The following is a 25,598-nucleotide window of genomic DNA, read 5'->3' as shown; positions in this document are numbered from 1 at the left end:
GGAAATCACTTGTGGCTGGTGGACTCATCAGACCCTGCTGGGACGTTGCACATAGCTCAGGGAAGAGCGTGGTTGTTATTAAATTGTGTCCTGTTCAACCATGGTCTGTTGGCCCTGAAGAGAAACTTTCTGTGTCTCTGAGTGCCACCAGTTCCTGACCCCCAAAGGACACAAACCTGATGAGTTGTGGTTCCCACTCCAGTGGTGGCACTTGGAGCTCCCTCCATCCCCAGAGCAGAGCTGCCTTGTCCCAGAAAGTCCCTGGCAATGCAGGGATGAAGGAAACAGGACAGGCTGTAGGGATCAGGGGCAGGGCACGGCCAGGGATTTGGGGTGGTTGTGAGCCCAGGGCAGGACCTGGCCCTTGGCCTTGGTGAACCTCATCCCATTGTCCTGGGCCCATGGCTCCAGCCTGTCCAGATCCCTCTGCAGAGCTTCCTGCCCTCCAGCACAGCCACACTCCCACCCAGCCTGGGCTCACCTGGAAATGACTGAGGGTGCCCACGATGGCCTCGTCCAGATCAGCAATAAAGAGATTTCACTGGCCTGGCCCCAGTCCTGAGCCCTGGGGACAGCCCTGGATGTGACTCCATTCCTCAGCTGCTCTGAGTGCCAGGGCTTGGATGAGGGAAATGGTGGGGAGGGGGTGGGGAAAAAGTGTTATTGATTGTCAGCCATGAAGGGACTTGCTTTTCATATCTCTTCAGACTGCATTAGGAGGTGCTGGGAGTCAATATCAATTGGACATCGCTGATATCAATCTATAAACAGGAAAAACCAGGAAAAGGACACAGGACAAAACAGTTCTCCCTGCATAGTCTTCAAAACAGTATATTCACTTTGAATAAACTTCTGAAATCTCTCTAATTAACCACAGAAGAATTGAAAACTTCAATTATTCCCAGTAGCATTTCTTGTTTGGGAGTTTTAAACAAATCTTTATGAGCCTTTTGTCACTGAATTCCTGAACTGAAGAGCTCAGGAAAGAAGAGGCCTCTGGAGTAGGAAAATTCATCAGCAACCTCCATCCCCATCAGAGCAGCAATGAGCAGAAATGGGCAGAGCTTTGTGGCTGCCCCAGCTCTGGGATGGGCCCTGGGCCTGGAGCAGGAGCAGCTCTGGAGGGCCCCAAGGCCGGGGCTCTTGTGCTGGCCTGGGCAGATGGGATGGCAGCAGGGGCTGCAGAGCTCTCAGCAGCTGAGGCCGAGGGGAGCAGGGCAGCCAGGGAGCCTCCTTGTGCCTTGGGCAAGCCCCTTCCCCCATGGCTGGGGCTGAGTCCTGGCTGAGCTGCAGCTGCTGCTGTGCCCTTGGCAGGGGCTGAGGCCGTGGGGCCAGTGGCCAGAGCAGCCTGGCCTGAGCAGAGCTGTGGGGCCAGAGCCGGCTGGGCTGTGCTGGAGAGAGGCCCTTGGTGCTGCACAGAGCTCAGGGCAGCTGGCAGAGCTTGCAGGGAGCTGGGCTGGGCTCCGAGAGCCTGGCCCAGAAACCATCAGTGTCCATCTCAGCCTGGCTGAGCGTGCAGGGGCAGGACTCAGCCCAGGCCTTGTGGGGCAGGGCCAGCGCCTGTGCAAGGCATTGAAAACAGGCAAGTGCCCGAGAGAGGAGGCTGCTCTGTGCCCCTGGGGGCATGGACACAGCAGGGAGGGGGCCCAGGACATTTGTCAGCGCCAGCCTCTGTCCCCAGCCCTTGGCAGCCCTGGCTGCTGAGCCCAGCTTTGGCCTGGGCTGAGCTTGGCTGTGGCCCAGCTCCATCCTGCTGCGGGGCTCAGGGCCTGTTCCCGGCCATGGCCAGCCCTGGCCGGCCTCTCTGCTGGCCCAGAGGCCGGCAGAGCCCGGGGCAGGGCTGTCTGTGCAGCCCCACAGGTGCCAGGGGCTGGGCAGTGTTATGAACAGGCAAATTCAAAGCCAGAATATGTTAAAAAAATTTGGGCCTGTTTATTAAAATCACAGACAGCTGGGGACGAGGTCCCAGGATAAGCCCAAGACCTCAGCGGCAAGCCAGAAAGTAACAACGTGCAACAGTAACTGTGCACAGGCACAGGGTGTTTCCTTGGCAACAAAGTCCGCGGAAAGACCCCGGGGTGGCCAGCACCCGGGGTTGTTAAAGTCTCTGGAGGCTGTTGATTGGTGCGTTCTTGATCCTCTCGTTGATTGGCTCATTTTCTGGTCCTTGATTGGTTTATAAGATGGTGCATTTCTGGCCAATCATTCCTGAACTTCGAGGCACCATTGGTTGATCTGTTTCTCCAATAGCAGGTTGGACTGATGATGTCGTTCTCCGATGCGCCTGGCCTCCCCCCCCCTTGATTGGCAACTGTGCACAAACACTTAACTAATGGTACATATTAAACTTCGTAACTAACAGTAACTCACAACCACTTACTACATTAACAATTTAACAATTCATTACATTAACAATTGGTTACATTATTTAACAATTACCTACAACCCATCACCACTCCCACCTATTAAAACGAGTTTATTTGTAACAACTCCCCCCTCTAAATCTTTGATCGGGCTTTAGCCCGCATCAAGCCTTTAATTTAAACAGGAGTATCATAAACTTGGTAAATTCTTCTTAATTTCTGGTACTTTTCATAGGTCTTCTTAGCAGTTTCAGAGTTCTCTCCCAGTTTATTTTCTTGTATGATCATGATCTTCTCGAACTTCTCTTTGCTTAAGCTTTCTAAGGAATTCTGCACAATGTTAGTTATTAACCGAATTAGACAAGGTATTAAACAAGGAAGTAGAATAAGACTTATTAAGGCACTTCCTGCAATCAATAAAACCTTCTTCCACCATTCTCCCCCCAAGAGGTTATCCCACCAATTTAATTTTATTAGAGGGCTCCATCTCTGGACTGGGACATGTGCCAATTTCCTAATCCTGGTTGTAATGTTTTTGATAAGATCTCCATAATCATCAATTTCAATACAACACTCTGATGAATTAAATTTACCACAGACCCCCCCTTCTTCTGCCAATAAGTAATCCAATGCTAATCGATTTTGGTAGATAGCCGTTCTCATTTGGCGGTTTTGGGTAGAGATTAGATCTAAAACCATGGCTGTTTCATTGGTTATGATTTCCAACACTGCCTGTAATCTAATAATTCTATTTAACATATAAATGGGAGTTCGGTATCCCCACGACCCGTCTTGGGCCCAAGTGGCAGGGCCATATGTCTCGATTATTCTTTCTGGAGGCCACTCTTCTTCCCCCCACTTTTGAGAACCACCAATTAAGTCTCTTCTTTTACGTTTTAATTCATCATATAAGGGAATTCCTAGATGTTGACTTTCGTCTCTGGGCAGTAAAAAGAAAGAAGGTTTTATAATACCTAGTGTACAACTTCCTGTCCAATCTTTAGGCAACATTACATATGCCATTCTACCACAAAGCCAAAATAACTCATTTGGAGCTCTCCAGAATTTATGATGTTCTACAGAAGTGATCCCATTTTTACTCCAAAACTTGTACATTTGGGGATCATCATGGAAAGGGTTGGGATCTGTGGTAATACATTCATATAGTTTTTCCTTTTGAATATAAGAACATCCCCGTTTTTGTTTTCTAGACCAATAGAGGTGAGGAGCCCCAGGAATCCACCATTGGTGGGTGTCGTTGGTAACTAGATATCGTTTACAGGATAACTCACCCACATATGAAATGAACTTAGAAGATCCCTTCCTCCACAGACATTCTTCCCCGATTACCTCAGATTTTAAATTCCATACTTCTTCGTCATTCCTTTTATCTTGCACAGGTGATGACCTTTGGATTCTCATCTTATTCCTCATTAACCTTAAGATCTCTTTTGGACTCAGTGCAATTCCTTCCCACGGCCAGATTTCTGCTGTTCTAGTGTCTCCACAAATCCAACAATTAGTTATATTAAATTCATGACTTATTTTTTCAACTAGGTCTAAAAACAGATTTTTCCCACCTAGAATCTTGAGTCCTGCTTCTTTCCTTATTACCCCTTTTACTTCCTTTTCCTTTATAAAGTCAGGTTCGTGAACCTCTTTTGCTTTCTCCTTTTTCTCTGGCTTCTTCTCCAAACATATCCATTTTTCCCTGGTAGGGCATTCTCCCAACAGTTTTTGTTTATGATTTCCTATATTTTCGGAGAGCCAATAGGTTGTACCGTCCTCTACACATGTTGTTAATTGTAAAAAGTCAATACAGTTGGGACTCGGATTTGTATGAATTCTTAGGACGGCACTCCGAGAGTCTCCTGCATAAAGTGGATAGTAACATTTATCACAGGGGTCCATCGGACTTCCCTGGATGTTTATTACTGTTAGCAGTGCTAACAGCAACAAGGGTCCGGTACAGGGCACTCTCCCAACCTCCATATTTTTACCCCCTCTTTGGAAAGCCTATGGTGTATCTGCTTTGTGGCAAGAGTGTATCCTGACCCGGTCTTGCCCCTTGTAATATGATCTTACCGTTACCTCCTCCTGCAGTGACTTACTTCCCTCCTTGTATTGACTTGAGTATTTCTTTTTAGGGCCTGATTACTAAATGAGTGGGAGGATGCTCTATTCTTTGGGATCTGCAATAAAAAAAATACCAGAAATTTGACGTGAGTTATAATAAATACTTCAATACAAACAATTTTAACTTTTTATACTAATAACAAGTTAGAATAATTATTTAAATAATAGGTAACAATTAATAACATCTGAACAGTTCATAATAGATTAAAACCCTGCTCTTCTTCTTATTTCACTTCTCTTGAGGTTTTCTCTTTAAAGTCAGTTTTGTATCAGATGTATTAACCACTGTCCACTCGGTGGGAGCTTGTACCGGACCTTTGACTCTTGTGACATGTGTCCATCCTCTTTCTTGGGTCCTTACTGCAGTTTCAGTAGTTAAGAGAACCTGGAAGGGACCCTCCCACATGGGAGATAATGGCTGTTCTTTCCACACCTTTATTAAAACCCAGTCTCCCGGCTGAAACGAATGAATTTTAAAGTCAATTGGGGTACTTTGGGGAAGATATCCGTTTTTCCTTAATTCCTCTAAGGTATTCGCAATCACTTGTACATACTTCTTGGTACTCTGTTCTCCCTCTTCGTAAGTCCCCGTGTGGTCTGAGACAGTTAGAAATGGCAACCCAAACATCATTTCATAAGGAGAAATGCCAATATCGGCTCTTGGTTTTGTTCTTATTCTCATTAGTGCTAATGGAAGACATTTTAACCAGTTCATTTTTGTTTCCTCCACCAATTTGGTGAGTGTTATTTTTAGGGTTTGGTTCATTCTCTCCACTCTTCCTGAGCTTTGAGGTCTCCATGGGGTGTGAAGTCTCCATACTATTCCTAAAGCCTCTGTTATCTGATGTAGGACCTTGGCTGTGAAATGTGGCCCTCTGTCCGAATCAATAATGTTTACAATACCATATCTCGGTATGACTTGTTCCAGTAAGATCTTACTAACCACTCCTGCTGTAGCTCTTGTAGTTGGAAATGCTTCAACCCAATGAGTCAGATGATCTATTATCACTAATAAATACTTAAATCTTTGAACTGGGGGAAGTTCAGTAAAATCGATTTGGACATTTTGGAAAGGTCTCTGGGCCAATTCTCTTCCACCCAGTGGGGCTTTTCTCATTACTTTTCTATTTACTCTCTGACAAATCATACAATCTCTTGTGATTATCTTAGCTACTTCAAATATACCAATGCATACATAAGTTCGCAGAAAATGATCGCACAAGGCCTGTGTTCCCCAGTGCGTTGAAGCATGCAAATTCTCCAAAATTTTCCTGGCTAGCGCTTTGTTTAATACCTGTCTCCCATCTGGCATTATCCACTTCCCTTTTTCATCTTTTATTCCCCCATGTTTTAGCAACTCTTTTTGTTCTTGCTCACTAAAAATTGGGTTTTCTTTATTATCTCTGTCCCCCAGATTGACTAACTGCAGGATTTTCTCTTCTTTTTCTAAGGCAGCCTCTTTAGCTGCTCTGTCTGCTAAATTGTTGCCCTGCACCTCTTTAGAAGTTCCTTTCTGGTGACCTTTTATATGTACCACTGCAATTTCCAAAGGGTCTTTGAGAGCTTCCAATGTTTCCTTGATTAGCTTTTCATGGACTAAGGTCTTGCCTTTAGAGTTTATAAACCCCCTTTCTCCCCAGATCTTACCAAACGTATGTACTACACCATAGGCATATTTGGAGTCAGTGTAAACAGTTCCTTTCTTGTACTTTAACCACTGCAGCCCTTTTAGTAAAGCATAAACCTCACAACACTGTGCAGACCATTTTGCTGGAAGCCTCCCTTTTTCTATAATTTCCATACTCTTACCATCTATTACTGCATATCCTGACATTCTCTTCCCCTCCTTTACCCTGGAAGAACCATCCACAAACAACACTTCTCCTTCTGGTAATGGCTGCTCTTGCAAATCTTCCCTTACTTTGGTCTGCAAATCTATGACTTCTATACAACAATGTTCTAAATTTTCTTGTGGCTCTCCATACAAAAATTGGGCTGGATTTTGAACATTCGTTGTGGCTAATTCTAAATTCTCAATATTGGTGAGCATCAATTCATATTTTAACAGCCTGCTGTCTGTAATCCACTGACTCGCTCTCTTACTCAATATAGTTTTCAAATCATGAGGTGTATACACTTTGATTTTGCTCCCAAATGTTAGTTTGTATCCCTCCTCTACCAAAGCTACAGTAGCAGCCACTGATTGTAAACATGTAGGCCATCCTCTCACTACCGGGTCTAATAGCTTGGACACATAAGCTACTGGTTTTCTATCTCCGCACCACTTTTGGACCAATACTCCATATGCAATACCTTCTTCTACATTTATAAACAACTCAAAGGGTCTGTCTAAATCGGGTAAACTTAAAACTGGTGCTGTCACTAACTTTTCTTTCAACTCTTGTAACTTCTGTTCATCTTCCTCATTCCAATCTATAGGTTCTTCTTCAACTAATTTATCATATAGGAACTTAACTAGTTTAGTATGCCCATCAATCCACAATTTACAATATCCGATTAACCCCAACAATTTCCTTACATCCCTTTTTGTTTTCGGTGCAGGTAGGGAGAGGATCCCTTGAATTCGCTCAGCTTCTAATTTCTTGTATCCTTTCCCAATCAGATGACCTAAATATTTCACTTCCTGTTCTACAAATTGGAGTTTCTTCTTTGACACTTTTAAACCCTTTTCCCCAAAAAAGTTTAATAATTTCACTGTTGTTGCTTGAACCTGTTCCCTCTGTTCCCCTGACACCAACAAATCATCAACATATTGCAGAATTTGGGTATCTCCCACCGGTTGAAACTGCCTTAACAATTCTTCCAAAGCCTGGCCAAACAAATTTGGGGATTCTGTAAAACCTTGGGGTAGCCGGGTCCATTGGAGTTGTTGTTTCCTTCCTGTTTCCTCATCCTGCCACTCAAAGGCAAACCAACTTCTACTTTCTTCAGCTAGAGGACAAGCCCAGAAGGCATCTTTCAAATCTATCACACTGAACCATGCATGTTTCGGTGGTACCTTACTTAGAAGTGTATACGGATTGGTTACTACAGGGTACCGTGAAATTGTCTGTTTGTTCACCTCCCTTAGATCTTGGACTAATCGGTAAGTACCATCTGATTTCTTTACCGGTAATATCGGCGTGTTATGGGGAGACATGCATGGTTCTAGTATTCCATCTTTAATCAATTCTTTTATAACTGGAGCTAGTCCTTGTTTCCCTTCGGCCGAAATAGGATATTGCTTTACTCGAATTGGTGAAGTTCCTGGTTTCATTTTTACTTCTATGGGGGGTATATCGAGTAGGCTGCGGCCTCCCCCTTCTGCCCAGACTTCGCTATTGATTTCACTTTCATCCTCCGACTTGAGAACCAGCATCTCTGCTACCATCTTTCCCTCTTTAGGGATTACCCCTACCCCTAATTGCACCTGTAGGTCTCTACCTAATAAATTACATTCCAATTTAGGCATATATAACAAATCTACATATCCTTCTCTTGAATTTCCTTTAACCACAACTTGCTCTATTACCGATACTTCAAAAGGCTCATTACTAGCACCTCTCACTTTACACACCCTTTGACTCAATTTACAACCTTTTGGGAACCGTGAAACACATGACCTATCAGCCCCAGTGTCAACTAAAAATTCAAATTCTTCCCCCTGGGGACCTATTTCCAAATTTATCAAGGGCTCCAACTTATGCTCACCCATCTTCCCCAGGGGATAGAGCCCCTGACACCCCTAATCATCATTTTCTCCAATCTCCGTTTCTTTGTACAGCCTCCTGTCTTTTCTCCATTTCTTACACTCCTTCCTAAAGTGACCTTTTTCACCACAATAAAAACATTTCCCCTCCCAGGAGTCTGCGTCCTGCCCTCGAATCTCCTCCTTCCTTGATTTTTCCCTTCCCTTCGGCTCTTCCCTTTCTCTGTCCTGACTCTCCCTAGCTATTGCAACCATAATTCTAGCCTTCGATTTCATCTTTTCTTCCTCCCTCCTCAAATAAACTCTCTGTGCCTCCCTTAACAATTCATTCATGCCTTTTTCCTGCCATTCTTCTATCTTCTCTAACTTCCTTCTAATATCTGGCCATGCTCTAGTTACAAATTGCACCTTTACCAACACTTTCCCTTCTGTGCTCTCTGGATCTACACTGGAATATAATTGGAAATTTCGCCTTAGCCTATCTAACCAGGCATTTGGGGTTTCATCTTTCTCCTGCTGGCTATCAAAGGCCAACTTTGCATTACTAGTCCGGGGGACCGCTCCCCGGATACCTTTAATAACCAAAGACCTATAACAATTCATATTTCTACGACCTTCTTCCGTATTTGGATTCCAATCAGGTGGAGTGAGAGGCATCTTTTCTTCACCCCGCGGCCCGGCCCTATTCTCTTTCTCCCATGCTTTTATGCCTGCAACCCGAATAAAATGCATTTCCTCTGAAGAAAAAAGAATACCTAAAATAGAATTCATTTCCTCCCAAGTATATGTACTTGAACCTAAAAACTGATCAACTTGATCGGCAACTCCTATAGGATCTTCCAAGAGGGGTTTAAGTTCTTTCTTAAAACTTCTCACCTCCGAGCCCGTCAAAGGTGCATTTACAAAACCGATCCCCCCCGGGACACCTCCCATCGGAACCTCTCTCAAAGGTAATAACCTTTCTCCTGCTTCCCCCTTTTGGAAGCTCCTCTCAGCTTGTGATCTAGTATTATAATGATGACTACCTGAGATTGCAATCCTCTCTTTTGGTCTTACAACTCTTTCGCACTCACAGTTGTGAGTCGCTACCCCCTCCAAGCTACTCTGTTGAGTTTGTGTAAGATTTTGTGTGGGAGGTAGAGGGAGGGTGACAGGGATGGAGAGAGGCATGGGAGAAACTGCTGGAGTGGGGACTGTCGGTGAAGTCAGAAGAGTATGACAAGGTGCGGGTTGGGCAGGAAGGGATGCTGATGGAGTAGAGTGGGGGACAGGTTGAGTAGGGAGGGGCCCTGAAGAGATAGGAGGGGAAATAGGCTGAACAGGGAGAGATGCTGGAGGAGCCAGAATGGGTTCGGGTTGGATAGGAGGGGGTACTGGAGGAGGAAGATAATCCAATGGATCCCATTTTTGCTTAAATTCTTCTTTTCCCTCTTTTATTTCTTTACCCACCCTATACATTCGGACCTTTTTATCCCAAATTTCATTTTCCAGCCAACAGGTTGCATATTTGATTTCTTCCTCGTCTAGTACTTCTCTTGAATTGACATATTTATTTAAAGCTAGACATAACCATTTTTCTTTTGACCCATACCAAGGCCAATTAACAGGTCCTTCTTGAATGTTCTTTTGTGGCCATATTTCAATACAATAATGTATCATTTTTATCTTATCCAATTCCTTTAAATTTTTATCATGGTCCCAATTCTCTAACATTTCCCCCAATGGACTGTCTTGTGGTATGTCTTTCAATTTAATTTTCTTAGCTTTTCCCTTATGGGTACGCTTACTTGCACACTGACCCATAACTATAAACAACTTGTATCAATTTAACTAAATAGTCAACTTCGCAATAAGTCACTGTGTAAACTTTAAAGGAGAATGACAATCCAAAAGAATTTACAATAAAAAGAACAACTAGAATTTAAACATAAATCAATAGGAGACCCCGTGGGAAAATTGAATACAGTGGGAACGAAAATAATGACCCGTGGGAAAATTAGATGCCGTGGGAACCAAGACTCAAAACAAACCAAAATGGCTGATCAGCCGGAAGTCTTTTCAAATGTCTATCACTCACTCCCAAACCACTCCCCTTCTTGAGGGGAGTACCCCAAAAGCAACTAAAATGGCTCCTCTGAGCCACCCACACTCACACACACGCACCCTGTAAACAACCACTCCCCTTCTCGAGGGGAGTACCTCAAAAGCAACTAAAATGGCTCCTCCGAGCCACCCACACTCACACACACACACACTATCAATGACTTAAAATCTGTGTACTAGAACAACAAAATGTCGGCTCTTCAACACAACCTCACAAGATACCCTCTGACACAAACAGAAATCCTAACCCAAAGATATAAGCTGACAAAACGCCAAAAACTCTCTACTCAAAGCAATGTACACCTCAATCACTTGAAGCAAAAATTACACAGAATACCACAAACAATACTGCAAAATACCAAATTGGTATTTTTGTGTTAAAACAAATAAAACAACACAATATAATAATCCAATAAATAACACTATCGGTAACAACAGACAAAATAAACGAACTTGATAATATCGACCACAAAATTCCAATTAAGAGCAAATCACACATAGACGAGACAACTTATATACTAGAACAAAATAATATCCCTAACTGACAGGTTCTAAACCCTCCCTCCTACCCCTAATGGATAGAGGGACTTCTCCTAGCCGGCGGCCTTTTGCCCTCCCCGGCCCGTCGCCGTGCTAGGAGGAATTTCCCCTTGGCCAGACCCCCTGGCCTAGGGTCCTATTCCCCTCTGGTCAGGCTCCTACTCCCTCCCCCTGCCAAAGGAGGGACAATCCCCCAACCGGTGGCCTCACTACCAGTAGGTCTCCGGTTGAGAGTCTTTAGCCCACCCCAGAGGTCCTAGTTCCTCAAGATGCCCGGGACACTTCCCGCGCTCACCTTGAGGAACTGCCCTTCAGATTGCTTGAGCCGGTGGAACTCCCCTGCGCCCCCCTTGTCCACTCCCCTCCCAGCCAGCCGCCCCAATGCCTGTCACTGTACTAGGAGGTCCGGTTCCGAAGGTCTTTCTAGCAAGCCAGAACGTTTCTGGCAAGCCAGAAAGTTATCCCTACCAACCACCACCTTCGGTTCCTTCGTTTTTGGATCAAGGGTCCAGGGACCATCCACCCTCCTCCCAGCCAGCCGCCCCAATGCCTGTCACTGTACTGGGAGGCCCGGTTCCGAAGGTCTTTCTGGCAAGCCAGAAAGTTATCCCAACCAACCACCACCTTCGGTTCCTTCGCCTTTTTGGCTCAAGCAACCCCTAGGAGCCCCCACCACCCTGGGGGAACGGGAGCCTACGCGGGTAAGGGCAGGAGAAAAGGAGGTACTCCCCCTTCACCCACGCTAAGGAGGGTCCCTCGGGGTTCCACACTCACTCCAATGATTTATTCCAATCGCTTCCCTCCGTTCCCGGCCGGCCCCCTCGCGGGAGTCCGAAAACGCGGTACTAGGAGGTCCACTGTCACTTCGGGAGTCTGAGGTGCCAGCTCCCGTCTCACTCACTCACCATGCATGAGCGTACCCCCTTATGCCTGCCCCACTCGCAACGCCTACCTGTGCGCTGCAAGCCCCGCTCCCTCTCGAAGGGCCTTTTCAGTCTGGGTTGCCGGGTCCTCAGTCGTCTCTCGGGTGTAGCCAGCAACCGTCTTCGGTCTCAGAGAAATCCAAGTTCGGGCAGCGATAAAAAAAAAACGCTGGACCGGTCTTCCCGGACCTGTCCTTCTCCGGGACCGCCTCTGGGGCGTGGCTATCCCGGGCGAGCCCCCAATCTGTTATGAACAGGCAAATTCAAAGCCAGAATATGTTAAAAAAATTTGGGCCTGTTTATTAAAATCACAGACAGCTGGGGATGAGGTCCCAGGATAAGCCCAAGACCTCAGCGGCAAGCCAGAAAGTAACAACGTGCAACAGTAACTGTGCACAGGCACAGGGTGTTTCCTTGGCAACAAAGTCCGCGGAAAGACCCGGGGTGGCCAGCACCCGGGGTTGTTAAAGTCTCTGGAGGCTGTCGATTGGTGCGTTCTTGATCCTCTCGTTGATTGGCTCCTTTTCTGGTCCTTGATTGGTTTATAAGATGGTGCATTTCTGGCTAATCATTCCTGAACTTCGAGGCACCATTGGTTGATCTGTTTCTCCAATAGCGGGTTGGACTGATGATGTCGTTCTCCGATGCACCTGGCCTCCCCCCCCTTGGTTGGCAACTGTGCACAAACACTTAACTAATGGTACATATTAAACTTCGTAACTAACAGTAACTCACAACCACTTACTACATTAACAATTTAACAATTCATTACATTAACAATTGGTTACATTATTTAACAATTACCTACAACCCATCACCACTCCCACCTATTAAAACGAGTTTATTTGTAACACAGGGCCCTGGACAGGCTGGATCCAGGGTGCTGAGCTGCGGGGGCTTTCAGCCTCTCGGCACGAAGCTCGGATAGCTGGTACATCTGAGGGTCCACCAGAAGAACGGGAGGGACACTCGGGCTGCTGAAATCCTGCTCGTTTATTGAAGGGTCGCAGAAGGGGCAGACAGGGAGACCACGAAACAGGAGGAAGGCAGTTCCGAGAGCCCCGAGGGGCGGGCTGAGGGATCTTTTTGCTGTATATGGGTAGGAGGATCCATGGTACGAGGGAACAATCGGGAAAAGGCTAAAGGGAGGGGAGGTATAACATTAACCAGTGGGGAAAAGGGAAAGGAGTGGTCTTGGTGGAAGAACCAAAGGGAAAACATGGAACAGAGAAGATTCTAGGCTAATGGGCAGACTTGAACAATAACTGACAGGACAGGGGGAGGGTACAATTCTGTTACAAAGGGGGTGGGGAGCTCATACAACTGCTGTTTCCCATGGTAACCCTAGACTGCCTTCCCCAACCCCTCCTCCTACACCAGGGCCCAAATCCAACAAGGTGAGGTTTAACAAGTCTAAGTGCCGGGTCCTGCACTTTGGCCACAACAACCCCTGCAGCGCTCCAGGCTGGGGACAGAGGGGCTGGAGAGCAGCCAGGCAGAAAGGGACCTGCAGGGACTGATGGACAGCAGGCTGGACATGAGCCAGCCGTGTGCCCAGGTGGCCAAGAAGGCCAATGGCTGCTGGCCTGGATCAGGAATGGTGTGGCCAGCAGGAGCAGGGCAGTGATTCTTCCCCTGTGCTGGGCACTGCTTGGGCAGCACCTCCAGTGCTGTGTCCAGTTCTGGGCCCCCCAATTTAGGAAGGACATGGAGGGGCTGGAGCGTGTCCAGAGAAGGGGAACAAGGCTGGTGAGGGGTCTGGAGCACAAGTCCTGTGAGGAGCGGCTGAGGGAGCTGGGGTTGTTGATCCTGGAGAAGAGGAGGCTCAGGGGAGACAAGGCGGTGTCAGGGCACAGGTTGGACTTGATGATCTCCAAGGACTTTTCCAGCCCTGCTGATTCTGGGATTCTCTGCAAGCACCCTTGGAGCAGTTGCAGGAGGAGCCCTGGGCCTCCTCTTCAGAAGCTGCAGCAGCCCAGGTCCCTCAGCTTCTCCTCACAGCCCCAAAGCCCATCCTGTCAGTCCTGCAGAGCCTCTGCAGCTCCTCCTCCTTGCCCAGAACAGGGAGCCCCACAGGCAGACACAGCAGCCCAGATGTGCCCCCCTGGCCTGGGCTGCCTCTGGCAAGGGAGCAGCACGAGGCCCTGCAGGAGCCTGCAGACAATTCCTGCAGCACTTGTGGGATGATCCTGCTCCCCAAGGGCCGTTCCCATGGTGCCAAGTCAGGAACTGCAATGGGGAGTGGGGCCAGAGAGGAAAGGGCAAACAGGGATGGGCTGTGTGCAGGGGAGGGAACAGGGCTGGGCAAGGGGAAGAAATTGGAAGCAGTAAGAGTAAAGAAAGCAAAGGTGAAGCCAAGGAAATGCTCAGGGCAGTTTGGGGGTGGCTGCCAGGCAGCCCTGGCTCTGAGCAACAGCGTCTGCAGTGGGACAGGAAAGTCCCAGCTGATGGGAACAAATTTTCTGGCTGAGTACAGAGGCCAGGACAAAGCTGAGTGGTTTCCCTGGCATCCCCCAGCCCTTCCTGGCCCCAGGGGCTGATGGTATTTGTGCTGCCTCAGGTTCATGTCCCCACAGCACCAGCACGGGGGTGCTCCCGCCTGCTGTGTGCAATGCAAACAGGGGCTCCTGAGCCAGCGCTGCCGTGTCTGTGCCTGCAAGGATGCGGCACCTGTGTGAGCTGGGGGAGAGGCCAGGGCTGCAGAGGGGGGATGTTGTTGGCAGCTCCATGAGGACGCTCTGGGACGCTGCCCTGGGCTGTGCAGCGCACTGGGGATGGATCAGCCCCTGCTCTGCTGCTCCTTCCCGTCTCCCCCAGGGCCCTTGCAGAGCACCAGCCGTGCTGTTTGCCCCCAGCCTGCCCACGGCCAGCCTGGGGCTGCTGACGGGGGTTTTCTGTGCTGAGCATTGGCCTGGCCGTGTTCTTGAGAGAGCCTGGGCAAGGAGCCTGGAGCCCCCAGGCCCTGGCCTGAGGCGTCAGCGCTGCCCCAGCAGTGCCCATGGCCTGTCCCTGCTGCAGCCCCGGCACTGCCACCCCCAGGACTGTGCCCGGCCCCGAGAGCACTCAGGCCCTGCAGCAACACCAGGGCCACCAGGGCAGCGGGGCAGGGCCACGGGAGCAGCACTGGCAACACCAAGTGCTGCTGCTGCTGCTGGGCACAGCTGCTGTGCCAGCACTGATCTGCCCCCAGCTCTGCACACAGACATTGCTGCTGCAGCTCCAGAGGAGGCAACAAAAGGGCAGCTCTGTAGAAAACTCTGCTGGGAGATTTTTTTGTTCCTTTAATGCCACCGAGAGCGCAGCCCCTCATGGACACAGTCTGTGGCCACAGGAAATGTGGAGAGAAATAAAATGAGAAATGGCACCAACAATGACATTTCCTTGTGGGCAAATACTGAAGAGGTAAAATAAAGAAAAAGACCCTCCAAAACAAAACCAACAACAAGTATCAAAGATAACTTTTATTACAAGTGATTTGTAGAAATTTGCCAACAGTTTAATGTTCCTGAAAGCATCCAGTCATCAGTCTCCACACTGCAGCCCTGAGCTCCTGGTTCCTCAGGCTGTAGATGAGGGGGTTCAGGGCAGGAGGCACCACCGAGTACAGAACTGACACTGACAGATCCAGGGATGGGGAGGACATGGAGGAGGGTTCCAGGTAGGCAAATATGGCAGTGCTGATAAATAGGGAGACCACGACCAGGTGAGGGAGGCAGGTGGAAAAGGCTTTGTACCGTCCCTGCTCAGAGGGGATCCTCAGCACAGCCCTGAAGATCTGCACATAGGAGAAAACAATGAACACAAAACAACCAAATGCCAAACAGGCACTAGCAGCAAGAAGCCCAAGTTCCCTGAGATAGGATTTGGAGCAGGAGAGCTTGAGGATCTGTGGGATTTCACAGAAGAACTGGCCCAGGGCATTGCCATGGCACAGGGGCAGGGAAAATGTATTGGCCGTGTGCATGAGAGCATTGAGAAAGGCACTGGCCCAGGCAGCTGCTGCCATGTGGGCACAAGCTCTGCTGCCCAGGAGGGTCCCGTAGTGCAGGGGTTTGCAGATGGACACGTAGCGGTCGTAGCACATGATGGTCAGGAGATAAAACTCTGCTGAGATGAAGAAGACGAAAAAAAAGAGCTGTGCAGCACATCCTGTGTAGGAGATGGTGCTGGTGCCCCAGAGGGAATTGTGCATGGCTTTGGGGACAGTGGTGCAGATGGAGCCCAGGTCGCTGAGGGCCAGGTTGAGCAGGAAGAAGAACATGGGCGTGTGCAGGTGGTGGCCGCAGGCTACGGCGCTGATGATGAGGCCGTTGCCCAGGAGGGCAGCCAGGGAGATGCCCAGCAAGAGGCAGAAGTGCAGGAGCTGCAGCTGCCGCGTCTCTGCCAGTGCCAGCAGGAGGAAGTGGCTGATGGAGCTGCTGTTGGACATTGGCTGTGGCTGCACATGGGCACCTGTTCATGGAGAAAGGGCAGTCAAGAGTTAGAGGAGATACCTGTAACCAAAATCAAAACCATTTCACATACACGCTCCTCTCTGACACACATGGACATGCTTTTGTGTTTAACAGTTCAGAGGTTTTATTTTTAAGCTCCCGCCACGTCTCTCCTGGTATTATTGGATATCAGAAACCCTCAGCATTTCTGCTGCCTCTAGGGAGAACAGAGAAAGTTTTGTGAGGCAAAGTGATGAGAGGAGAGTGAGGGGAGATGGTCTGTCATTCAGACCTGTTCAGAATTTCTCTGGGCTTTAACATTTCTCCAAGGGAGGATGATCAGCTTCCCACGTTTTCCCTAAAAATCCCTCAGGTTCTGCTGAAAACAGATGGATCCAGCACAGCCCAGCTCCACATTTGGAGACAAGGACTCATATTGCTCATTTCAGGAACACAGCAGCGTTTTCATTGTCAGAACACCTCTGCCTTTCCCCATCAATCTGATAACTCAGAGATGCTCTAGGACAGGTTTGCACCCTGCATTGAAGCTCCCAGCTTGGACTGAAATCTCAGGGAGACTTCCAAGTGTCCTTCTGATGGCATTGGATGAAGGGAGGTGCAGCTCCTTCCCTGGCTGCAGTGCCAGCATTGCCCAGAGCCGGGCCCTGGGGACAGCTGTGTCACCCTGAGCCAGCTGTGCCCCCTGCCAGAGCCCCCAGTGCCGGGCAGCTGCTCCCAGCCCTGTGCTCTGCAGAGGGAACTGGGCCCGGGGCTGCAGAGCTTCCCCACGGCTCTGCTGCAGCTCTGCCTGCACAGGAGGGGCTGCACGCCTTGGAGCCCCGGCCCTGAGGGCAGAGGCTTGGCTGGGGGCACAGGAGGGAGGGGGCTTGTTCAGAGGGAGGGGCTGCACTGGAGGGGATCCTCTGCACATCTCTGAACTCTCCCTGCCACAGCATTTCTGGGTTTTGTTCTCTCTCCTTCCCTGATCTTCTCTCTGCTTCCTGGAGATTTTCCTCCTGCAGGTGTTTCCCTGTGCCTGAACTCTCCGTGCCTGCACTCACAGCCCCCAAATCTCTGTGCACTCTCCTTGGCCTGACAGAACCCTGCCTGTTTGCAGGGCACTGGCTGGGGGCAGCTTCTGTTTGCAGCTTGGAGAAAGGACAGCTCAGACTGAGCCTGATGGCTCCAGCAAAGGTGATGCTGCTGCTGTCCATGGACAGAGGGGCTGAAAGCACATTAGGGATCTCCTGTTAACCTGTACATCACTAAAGGTAACAGTTCAGATGTCTCAGGCACTTGACAAAATGCCTAATTTATAATTCTTAATCAACCTTTAATATTTATCTCTCCATCCCGTCCATTCTCCAATAGTAGGAAACTGAATACAAAGTCTTTGTGAATTTCCTCATTTATATCAAAATCCTTGTCTTGGGAATATTCTATGACTGGTCAGAACCCCTCAGCATGTCAGAGCTTCATGAGCATTTCACCTGCCCTGCACCAGAAATACTCAGAGTTGTACTCACAGGGTCTGTGGGCATTGGGATGTTCCAGCTTGAGGAGATCACTGCAGGAGCTGCAGCTGCATTGTCCTGCAGCCAGAGGTTCCTGTGCCAAGGGCTGGCAGTGATTCTGCCCCAGGCACTTCTCAGCACCTTCCCAGCCCTGACTGATTGAAGCTCTCTGTGCCTCTGGGCTGTGCCCGCGCTGGCTGCAGGCAGTGCCCCAGCCCTGTTGGGCTGGGAGAAGAGCTGCTCACCCAGAGAAATGTGCTTTTGAAGCTCTGCTTGCTTACCAGCATCACCCTCTGTGCCAGGAGCCCGGCCCAGCTCAGCAGCACAGACACAGCACAAGGACTTGAATGAGCCTCTGGGGCTTTGTGCTCAGGCCCTGAACATCAGGCCCTGAGAGGCAGCTGCAGAAACCTCTCCAGAGCTCCAAGTCAGAATCCAACTCCAAAGTTTCTTTGACTTTTAATGGGTCCCAGTGAGGGACACGAGTGAGAAAGTGTCCCCAGGCCCCAGGCAGAGCAGAGAACTGGAGGCACTGATGATAGGTGGGGACAAAGAGAAGCCAAGTCTTGGTGGCCTGGGCCACAGCAGGGTCTGTGCCACCAAGGGCTGTGAGGAGACACCTTGTCCTGAGGCCCTGGGGCCTCCTGGCACAGCCCCAGCCAGGCTGGGCACTGTCAGCCCCTTGTCCTGCCCTCAGCATCCCCCCCTAGCCCACATCCCAGTGGCCTCAAGGATCTGCTGGAAGGAGTCCCTGGGGAGCCTTGCTCAGCAATGGCCCTGGGGGCTCCACAATGCTCCCAGGCACTGCAGGTTTTTCAAAGGACTTTGGCTTTGGCTTTTGCCTTGCAGTCTCTGAGAGCTTTCTGCAATCATGGCCTCCAATTATCTGCTGTAATTAGTCCCTGGAGAGGCTTGGTCAGGAACAACACTCAGTGGGGCTCATTAATGCTACAGGGTACTCAGTTATTTTAAGGTACTTGGTGTTTCCCTTTGGACACAGACTCTGTGAGAGGTTTGTGCAATCATGGCCCCAATTATCTGCTTTAACGAGTCCCTGGAGAGCTTTGTACTGACACTCAGTGGGGCTCATTAATACTTTTAGATACTCAACTTTTTTCAGGTACTTTGGATTTTCCTTTCCACACTGAGAGGTTTTTGTGCCATTTTGAGTCTCTGAGAGGTTTTTGTGCCATCCTGGCCTCCAGTTCTCTCCTCCAAGGAGTCCATGAGGAGCCTGTGTTGGGGATGGACCTCAGTGGCACCCATTAATGCTTTGAGACACTTTGGGTTTTTCTTCTGCCTTTGACTCCTGGAAAGGTTTGTGCAATCTCCTCTCAGGCCCTGAGGTTCGAGGGCTCAGCTCCAAATGCACCACGGGGCTCATTAGGATTAAGCAAGTCCTGACAAACCATGGCTCTGCCTTGATTTCCCTCTTGTCTGGGACAGTTCATCAGGAAGTTTCTGTAGTGATTTTGTTTCAACAATGTGAGATTTCTTGGCCAATGCATCAATTATTGTGGTGGGTTCAGTGCTGACTAATTACCAGTGCACTCACTAGAATATACTTACATATTTCCTGCTCTGAGATAGGATTAGGAGAAAAGCAAAGTAGGCTCAAAACTTTCAAATGTTTTATTAATAGTAACTAAAAGAAAGAGTAATAAGAGTAATAAGAATCCTCTCTCCATACAACCTGACAATGTAAAGAGACAAAGCCTTAAATTTTCAGTCAGTTTACCACCTCTAGAGTAGTCTTTCTTCTGTTCACTTAGGGAGAGAAGTTCCTCTTGTTCATGTTATGGAGACTTCTCCACAAGAAAACAGTTCTCTCATGGCTTTTCAGTTCCACCAATATCAGGTGCCTGGAAAAATCTGCAATCATGAAGTCCCTCCCATTTTTTCACAGCTTTTCCCACAGCTGTGTTTATGGGCCATGCCAACTTAGAGGGTATTAGTTTAAAGATGATTTGTTTAAGAGCAAAGGTCCTCTTCATTTATTTCTGAAATCATCTTCATATCTGGGAACAGAGGTCTTCTTCTCTCCCTGAGGGCACAGGGTCTCATCACTCTTCTCTCCTTCTCTGTTCAAACTTCTCATGGGATCACAGCTACTGCAGCATTTGCTTACTTTAACATGGAAGCCTTTGCTGAACAAGTCATCTCCCCATTCTTTTCAATGCAGTATAGGGAAAAAAGAGAGTCTGATGTATCAATTCCATCCTTCTCCATAGCTTTCCCAGAGGATTTCAGCCCCAAGATCAAGGCATCTCCTCATCCCTCCCATCTGGGACTCAACTTCCTCTTCACTGACCTCGGTGTCTTCACGTTGCTCCTGTGTGTGCCTGCACTTTGTCCTTTTCTCTCACTGGAGGGAGGATGGAAGCACGGGAAGAGTCAATATCTCAGGCGGGGCCTGCAGATGGTTGCGTGAGCCCGGCCGGGCTGGGTCCTTGCGGCCGGAGCTGTTTTCCCATGGAGGTTTGTGCAGCGGCTGCGCTGGGGCTGTGTCAGGCTGGGCGGCGCTGGGGGCAGGGCCAGGATCTCAGCAGCCAGGCCAGAGCAGAGCAGCAGCACGGCCGGGGCCGATGGCTTCTCCTGGCCCTGCCCGCTGGTTGCGGGCCAAGCCCAAGGGCGGCAGAAGCTTGGCCCAGCCGGCCCGGCCCGGGGCTGCTCCTGGGGCCCGGCGGATCCTGGCTGGGCCCGGGCTGGCGGCGGGGCAGGGCTCGGCAGCGGCCAGATGTCAGCAAGCGCAGCCACGGCCCGGCCCGGCCTCGGCCCCGCGGCCTCCCCTCCCCTGCCCGGCAGCCGATGGGGCCTGGCGGGCTCCCTGGGAAGGGGCCCGGCCCCACGGCAGGAGCCGCCCGGCCCGCCCCGGCCCAGACGGGGGCTGGCCCGGCCTTGGCACCTCTTTGCTGCCCAGAAGGGAAAGAGACCCAGCCCGGCTTTCTCATGTTTAACCTGCGTCTTTACAGAGGCGTTCCTTAGTTCCTTAAATTTAACAGATTATCAGCTCTCAAAGCTAATTACTGATTGTTTTTTTGTCAGACCCAGAGGAAACTGCTAGCAGCTTCTCTCAGGACATCACTTGTGTGATGCAAAACCACCACAACCGCACAGAGCACAGAGCTCCTTTGTCCATATGTAGTGGTCATGTGCCTGAGGCCTCAAAATCCCACCTTGGGAGATCTCTCCCTCTCCAAGGTGTTTCCACATGAAAACATTCAGCTCATAGTCTAAGAAAATCACTAGAGAACAGGGCCAGCCTGACCTGTCTGTCCTGTCTACTTTTCTGTAGGAGCATTCCTTGGATATATGGAATTTGGGAAGCCAAATTCTAATTTTGGCCATGGTCCCTGAGCATGAAAGCCAGTTCTTTTCCATGGCAACGAAGGAACAGAGTCCCTCTGTTTCAGGGGCAGATGAGAGGTGACCACCAGAAGGCAAGGCCAGCCAGAGCTGGCAGGTTTTTTTCTGAGAGATACTCTTAGAAATAGGAAACTTTTTTGGGAGGGTACCAATTTTGGCAATGGGCATCTGGAAAGATGGACAGTTCTTTCCCATAGCAAGGAAAGCACGGAGCCCCAGTGCTCCAGGAGCTGATGAGAGGCTGCCCTTGGCATTCCAACATAAGCCAGACCTGTCAGGTGGCCCCTGGGAGGCCAAGCCAGCCAGACCTGTTCCATGTGCCCTCGGTTCCATGGGGCCCCACAGTGTCCCAATGGTCCCTTGCTCCCAGGAGGCCCTGAGGTGTCACAATGCCCCCTTGGTGACACGAGGCCCTGAAGGGTCCTCATGGTCTCCATGGTTCCATCAGGCCGCACAGAGTCATGATGGTCTCTGAGTCCATGACGCCCCGCTGTGTCACCATGGCCCCTTGGTTCCATGGGCTCCAGTGGTGCCACAATGATCCCCTTGGTTCCATGAGGTCCCCAGAGTGTCACAGGGATCTCCATGGGAAGGAAAGAACCGAGCCCCAGTGTGGCAGGGGCAGCCACCAGAGGCCAAGGCCTGCCAGACTTGACGGTACTGGCAGACTTTGGCTGGGAGCAACCCTTGGATATAGGGAATTTTAGAGGTGGAATTCCAATTTCAGACATGGACACCTGGAGGAGAAACACAATTCTTTTCCATGCAAAGAAAAGCACGGAACACCGGTGCTTGAGGGACAGATGAAAGGCGGCCATCAGAGGCCTAAGGCAGCCAGACCTCTCTGTCCTGGTAGCTTTTGTCTGAAAGCAACCCTTGGATATAGGGAATCTGGGAGGTGGGACCCCAATTTTGGCCATTTCTGCATAGATAAGAAGGACGGTTCTATTCCATAGGAAGGAAACCACTGAGCCCAAGTGTTTCAAAGACAGAACACGAGAGAGATGGGACTCCTGGGAAGCCAAGCTAGCCAGACCTGTTTGTCCTGGCAGCTTTTGTCGTGGAGGGATCTTTGGATATATGGAATTTGGGAGAAGGAATCTCAATTTTGGCCACGGACACCTTGAGAAGAAGGGCAGTTTTTTTCCATAGGAAGGAAAGCACCGAGCCCCGGTGTTTGGAAAGCAGGTGAGAGGCAGACCCTAAGAGGCCAAGGGCAGCCAGACCTGTCTGTCCTGGCTGATTTCACTGGGGAGCAATCCTGGGATGTGTGGAGTTTTGGAGGTGGAATCCCAATTTTGGCCATGGGCACCTGGTCAGGATTGGATGATTTTTTTGGTGCAGGAAAGAAAAGCATGAAGTCCAAGTGTTCTGGAAGAAGATGAGAGGTGGCCACCCTTACGCCAAGCCAGCCAACCTGTCTCTCCTGGCACCTTTCGTCTAGGGGCTATCCTTGGACACTGGGAATTTTGGAGGTGGAATCTCAATTTTGGCCGTGGGTGCCTGGACAGGAAGATGAGTTCTTTTCATTAGGAAGGAAAGCACAGAGCCCCAGTGTTTCAGAGGCACATGAGTTCCAGCCTTCAGGAAGACAAGGCCTTGTCAGTCCTGGCAGCTTTGGTCTGGGAGCTGTCCTTGGATATAGGGAATTCTGGAGGCAGATGCCCAATTTTGGCCATGGGTGCCTGGTGGAGATGGATGTTTTTTTCCATAAGAAAGAAAAGCACATGGTCCCAGTGTCTCAAAGGCAGATGAGAGGCGGCCCCCAGGAGCCCCAGCCAGCCAGACCTGTTCCATGTTCCCTTGGTTTCGTGGGACCCCACAGTGTCACCATGGTCTCCTTGGTTCCATGAGGCCCTGGAGTGTCACAATGTCCCCCTTGCTTCTGCAGTGTCACAATGGCCCCGTGCTTCCATGAGGCCTTGCAATGTCACAATGGCTTTGTGGTTCCACAAAGCCCTGATGTGTCACAATGGCCCCTCGGCTCCGTGCGCCCTTGCTGTGTCACAACGGCTCCTCTGTGACACTGCGGGCTCCACAAGGTCACCATGGACCCTTGGTTCCTTGGGGCCCCCGAGTTCCACAATGGTCTCCTTGATTCCATGAGGCAGCAGTGTCACAATGGCCCCTTGGTTCCATGAGGTTCCGCAGTGTCACCGTGGTGTCCTTGGGCCTGCATTGTCACAGCTGACCCACGGCTCCATGAGGTTCCGTGCAGCAGTGTGTCAGGAGCTGCCGAAGCCACCGCCTTTCCAAGAGTGTCTCAGCCAGGAAGGACGGACAGCTCTGCACACCAGACGCTCACGCTGCGCTGTGTCATTTGAACGTCGGCGGAGAATGAAAAGGCAGGAGGGGTTCTTTGTGTGGAGTTCCAGTGGCAGTTTATTTCAACTACACGCTGAAGGCGTCCAGGGACAAAGAACACACAATACAGGCTGGACCAGGGCTATATAGGGAGACAGTGGGGCAGAGCATCAAACCTGAGGGCCAGTGGGTTGAGGGAGCAGGAGTGGCACAGAGGAGGGACTGAAGAGCAACAACCGAGAGAGATTCGGGGAGGAACAGCGAGGGACGGGGGACCAATAGGGAAAGCAGGAGTGGGGAACATTCTGGAACTTGGAAGGAGACAAGGGATGCTGTAACTAAGGAATGTAGAACTTTTGAGAAGTGGGGAGGGAAAAGGAATAACACAATTTAAATTATTAACATAAAGGTGCAAGGGACTGTGGGAGAATACGTCTCTATACCATTATAACTTAGAGGGGAATTTCCTCCAAGGCATCCCAGCCTCATTGTCCCCTTCCTCGGCTTGGGATGCAACAGTTCCGTAGTGTCACCATGGTGTCCTTGGACCCTCACTGTCACCACTGACCCACGGCTCCATGAGGTTCCCCAGTGTCACCGTGGTCGCTGTCAGAGGCTGGATGAGATCGATATCCCGAGACACCTTGGGATGCTCAGAATGCCCGTGTGGGGCCAGGGCCGGGTCAGGCCTTGGTTTGTGGTGGGACAGAGCCTTTGGTTACCCCCAGCATTTCAGTGTTCTGGGGTGTTACAGCCCTGCAGGCTCACAATGGCCTCTTGTTTCCATGAGGCAGCACAGTGTCACACTGGCCCCTTGGTTCCATGGGCCCAACAGTGCCACAGTGATCCCTTGGTTCCACAACTTCCCACAGTGTCACACTGGCCCCTTGGTTCCATGAGGATCTGGAGTGTCATACAAGTTTGTGACATTTGTCCTTGCTGCCCCTCACATCCCACTGCCCCACAAACAGCCCCAAGCCACCCATGAGGGACAGGCCCTGCTGTGCCAGGCTGGGCTCAGGGCTTGGCCTTTCTGCTTCCCCCAGCCAGCCCAGGCCTTGCTCAGCATTGCAGTTCCCTGCTCTGAGCCTTTGGCTCCCTGCAGTCCTGGCCTCAAGGAGCTGCTCTCACCAGTGCCTGGGGAGCCTTTGGCAGTCCCTGCCCTCAGTGGGGCCCAGTGATGCTGCAAGGGACTTGGAGTTTTGCTTCTGACTCCTTGAGCAGCTTCTTCAACCTTCTCTCAGTGCCTGAGGGTCCTGGATCAGCCCCAAATCCACCGTGGGGATCATCAAAATATAGAAAGCCTCTGGGGGTCTTTCTCTTCACTCAATGGTCTTCAAGTCTCCAGGGCTTGTGCAGCTGATTGGAGTCAGTTTGGAGTTCTGTTAAGGAGGAAGATTTCAAAGTGCACCTCATGACTTCTTTTCTTTAATCAAGTGAGTATTTTTTATTTTCCAGTTCAGAGAAGAGCTGACAGAAGCATTCCCCAGGTGATCTGGATGCTGAATGTCTCCTTAGGAGGTCTGGGCATGTAGAAGAATGAGCCCCTTGAGGGCTGACCCTGTTTGGACAAGCTGCTCCTCAGCCCCAGCCTCACCATGTCTGACATGGCCCACCTGGCACTGACATCCCTGTGCCCCGCAGCAGAACCTTGTCCCTGAGCTCTGCAGCTCCATGTCCCAGCCCAGTGCACCGTGTCCCACCTGCTCTCCTCAGGGCTCTGCCTGCACACAGGCCCAGGAGAAGTTTTCCTCTTGGGAAGGAAAGAATAGAAAAGCCTGAGCAGGTTTCCTGAACAACAAACCCCACTCAGGAAGCACCTGCTCAGTACAGGCTGCCTGGAATGGTGTCACCTTTCTACAAGGGACAGTGTGGCCAGAAATGATCTCTGGAAGCAGAATTCTCTGAGTCTCCCAGCTGAATTCTCTGTCCCTGTCCTTTCCCTGGGTCTCTGTTGCAGATGGAAGCTGCTGGTGCTATCCTCACCTTTAAGCTCTCTTTTGAATGCAAACAAATGTTCCCAGCTGTGTTAAGCAGGATTTGCTCCAGGTTTCTATAAATCTTTTGTGTTCCCCATGAAACAAAGGGGCCATTTTGGCACTGAGGGGGTGACGTGGAAGCAAGGAGTCAATTGTGACCCTGGGGTCCCATGGAAGCCAGGGGCCATGGTGACACAGCAGGGCCACGTGGATCCAGTGGTCCATTGT

General features: G+C 50.1%; 1 protein-coding gene and 2 pseudogenes across 1 annotated transcript; 1 reads left to right on the top strand and 2 right to left on the bottom strand.

Annotated features, from left to right (window-relative positions):
- Positions 1–25,598, bottom strand: part of LOC128820667 (uncharacterized) — a 2,212,279-nt pseudogene that overhangs the window by 644,041 nt on the left and 1,542,640 nt on the right.
- LOC128820669 (uncharacterized) overlaps positions 1–25,598 on the top strand; it is a 1,091,286-nt pseudogene that overhangs the window by 523,448 nt on the left and 542,240 nt on the right.
- LOC128820725 (olfactory receptor 14J1-like) lies at positions 15,271–16,552 on the bottom strand. Its single transcript, XM_054001545.1, has one exon. The coding sequence runs from the start codon at positions 16,201–16,203 to the stop codon at positions 15,271–15,273; it is 933 nt and encodes a 310-aa protein (XP_053857520.1). The 5' UTR covers positions 16,204–16,552.

The sequence above is a fragment of the Vidua macroura genome, chromosome 30 (genome assembly GCF_024509145.1).
Source record: "Vidua macroura isolate BioBank_ID:100142 chromosome 30, ASM2450914v1, whole genome shotgun sequence".
Classification (NCBI taxonomy): domain Eukaryota; kingdom Metazoa; phylum Chordata; class Aves; order Passeriformes; family Viduidae; genus Vidua; species Vidua macroura.
Note: the sequence above shows the minus strand (reverse complement) of the source record. Positions and strands in the feature narration are given on the sequence as shown.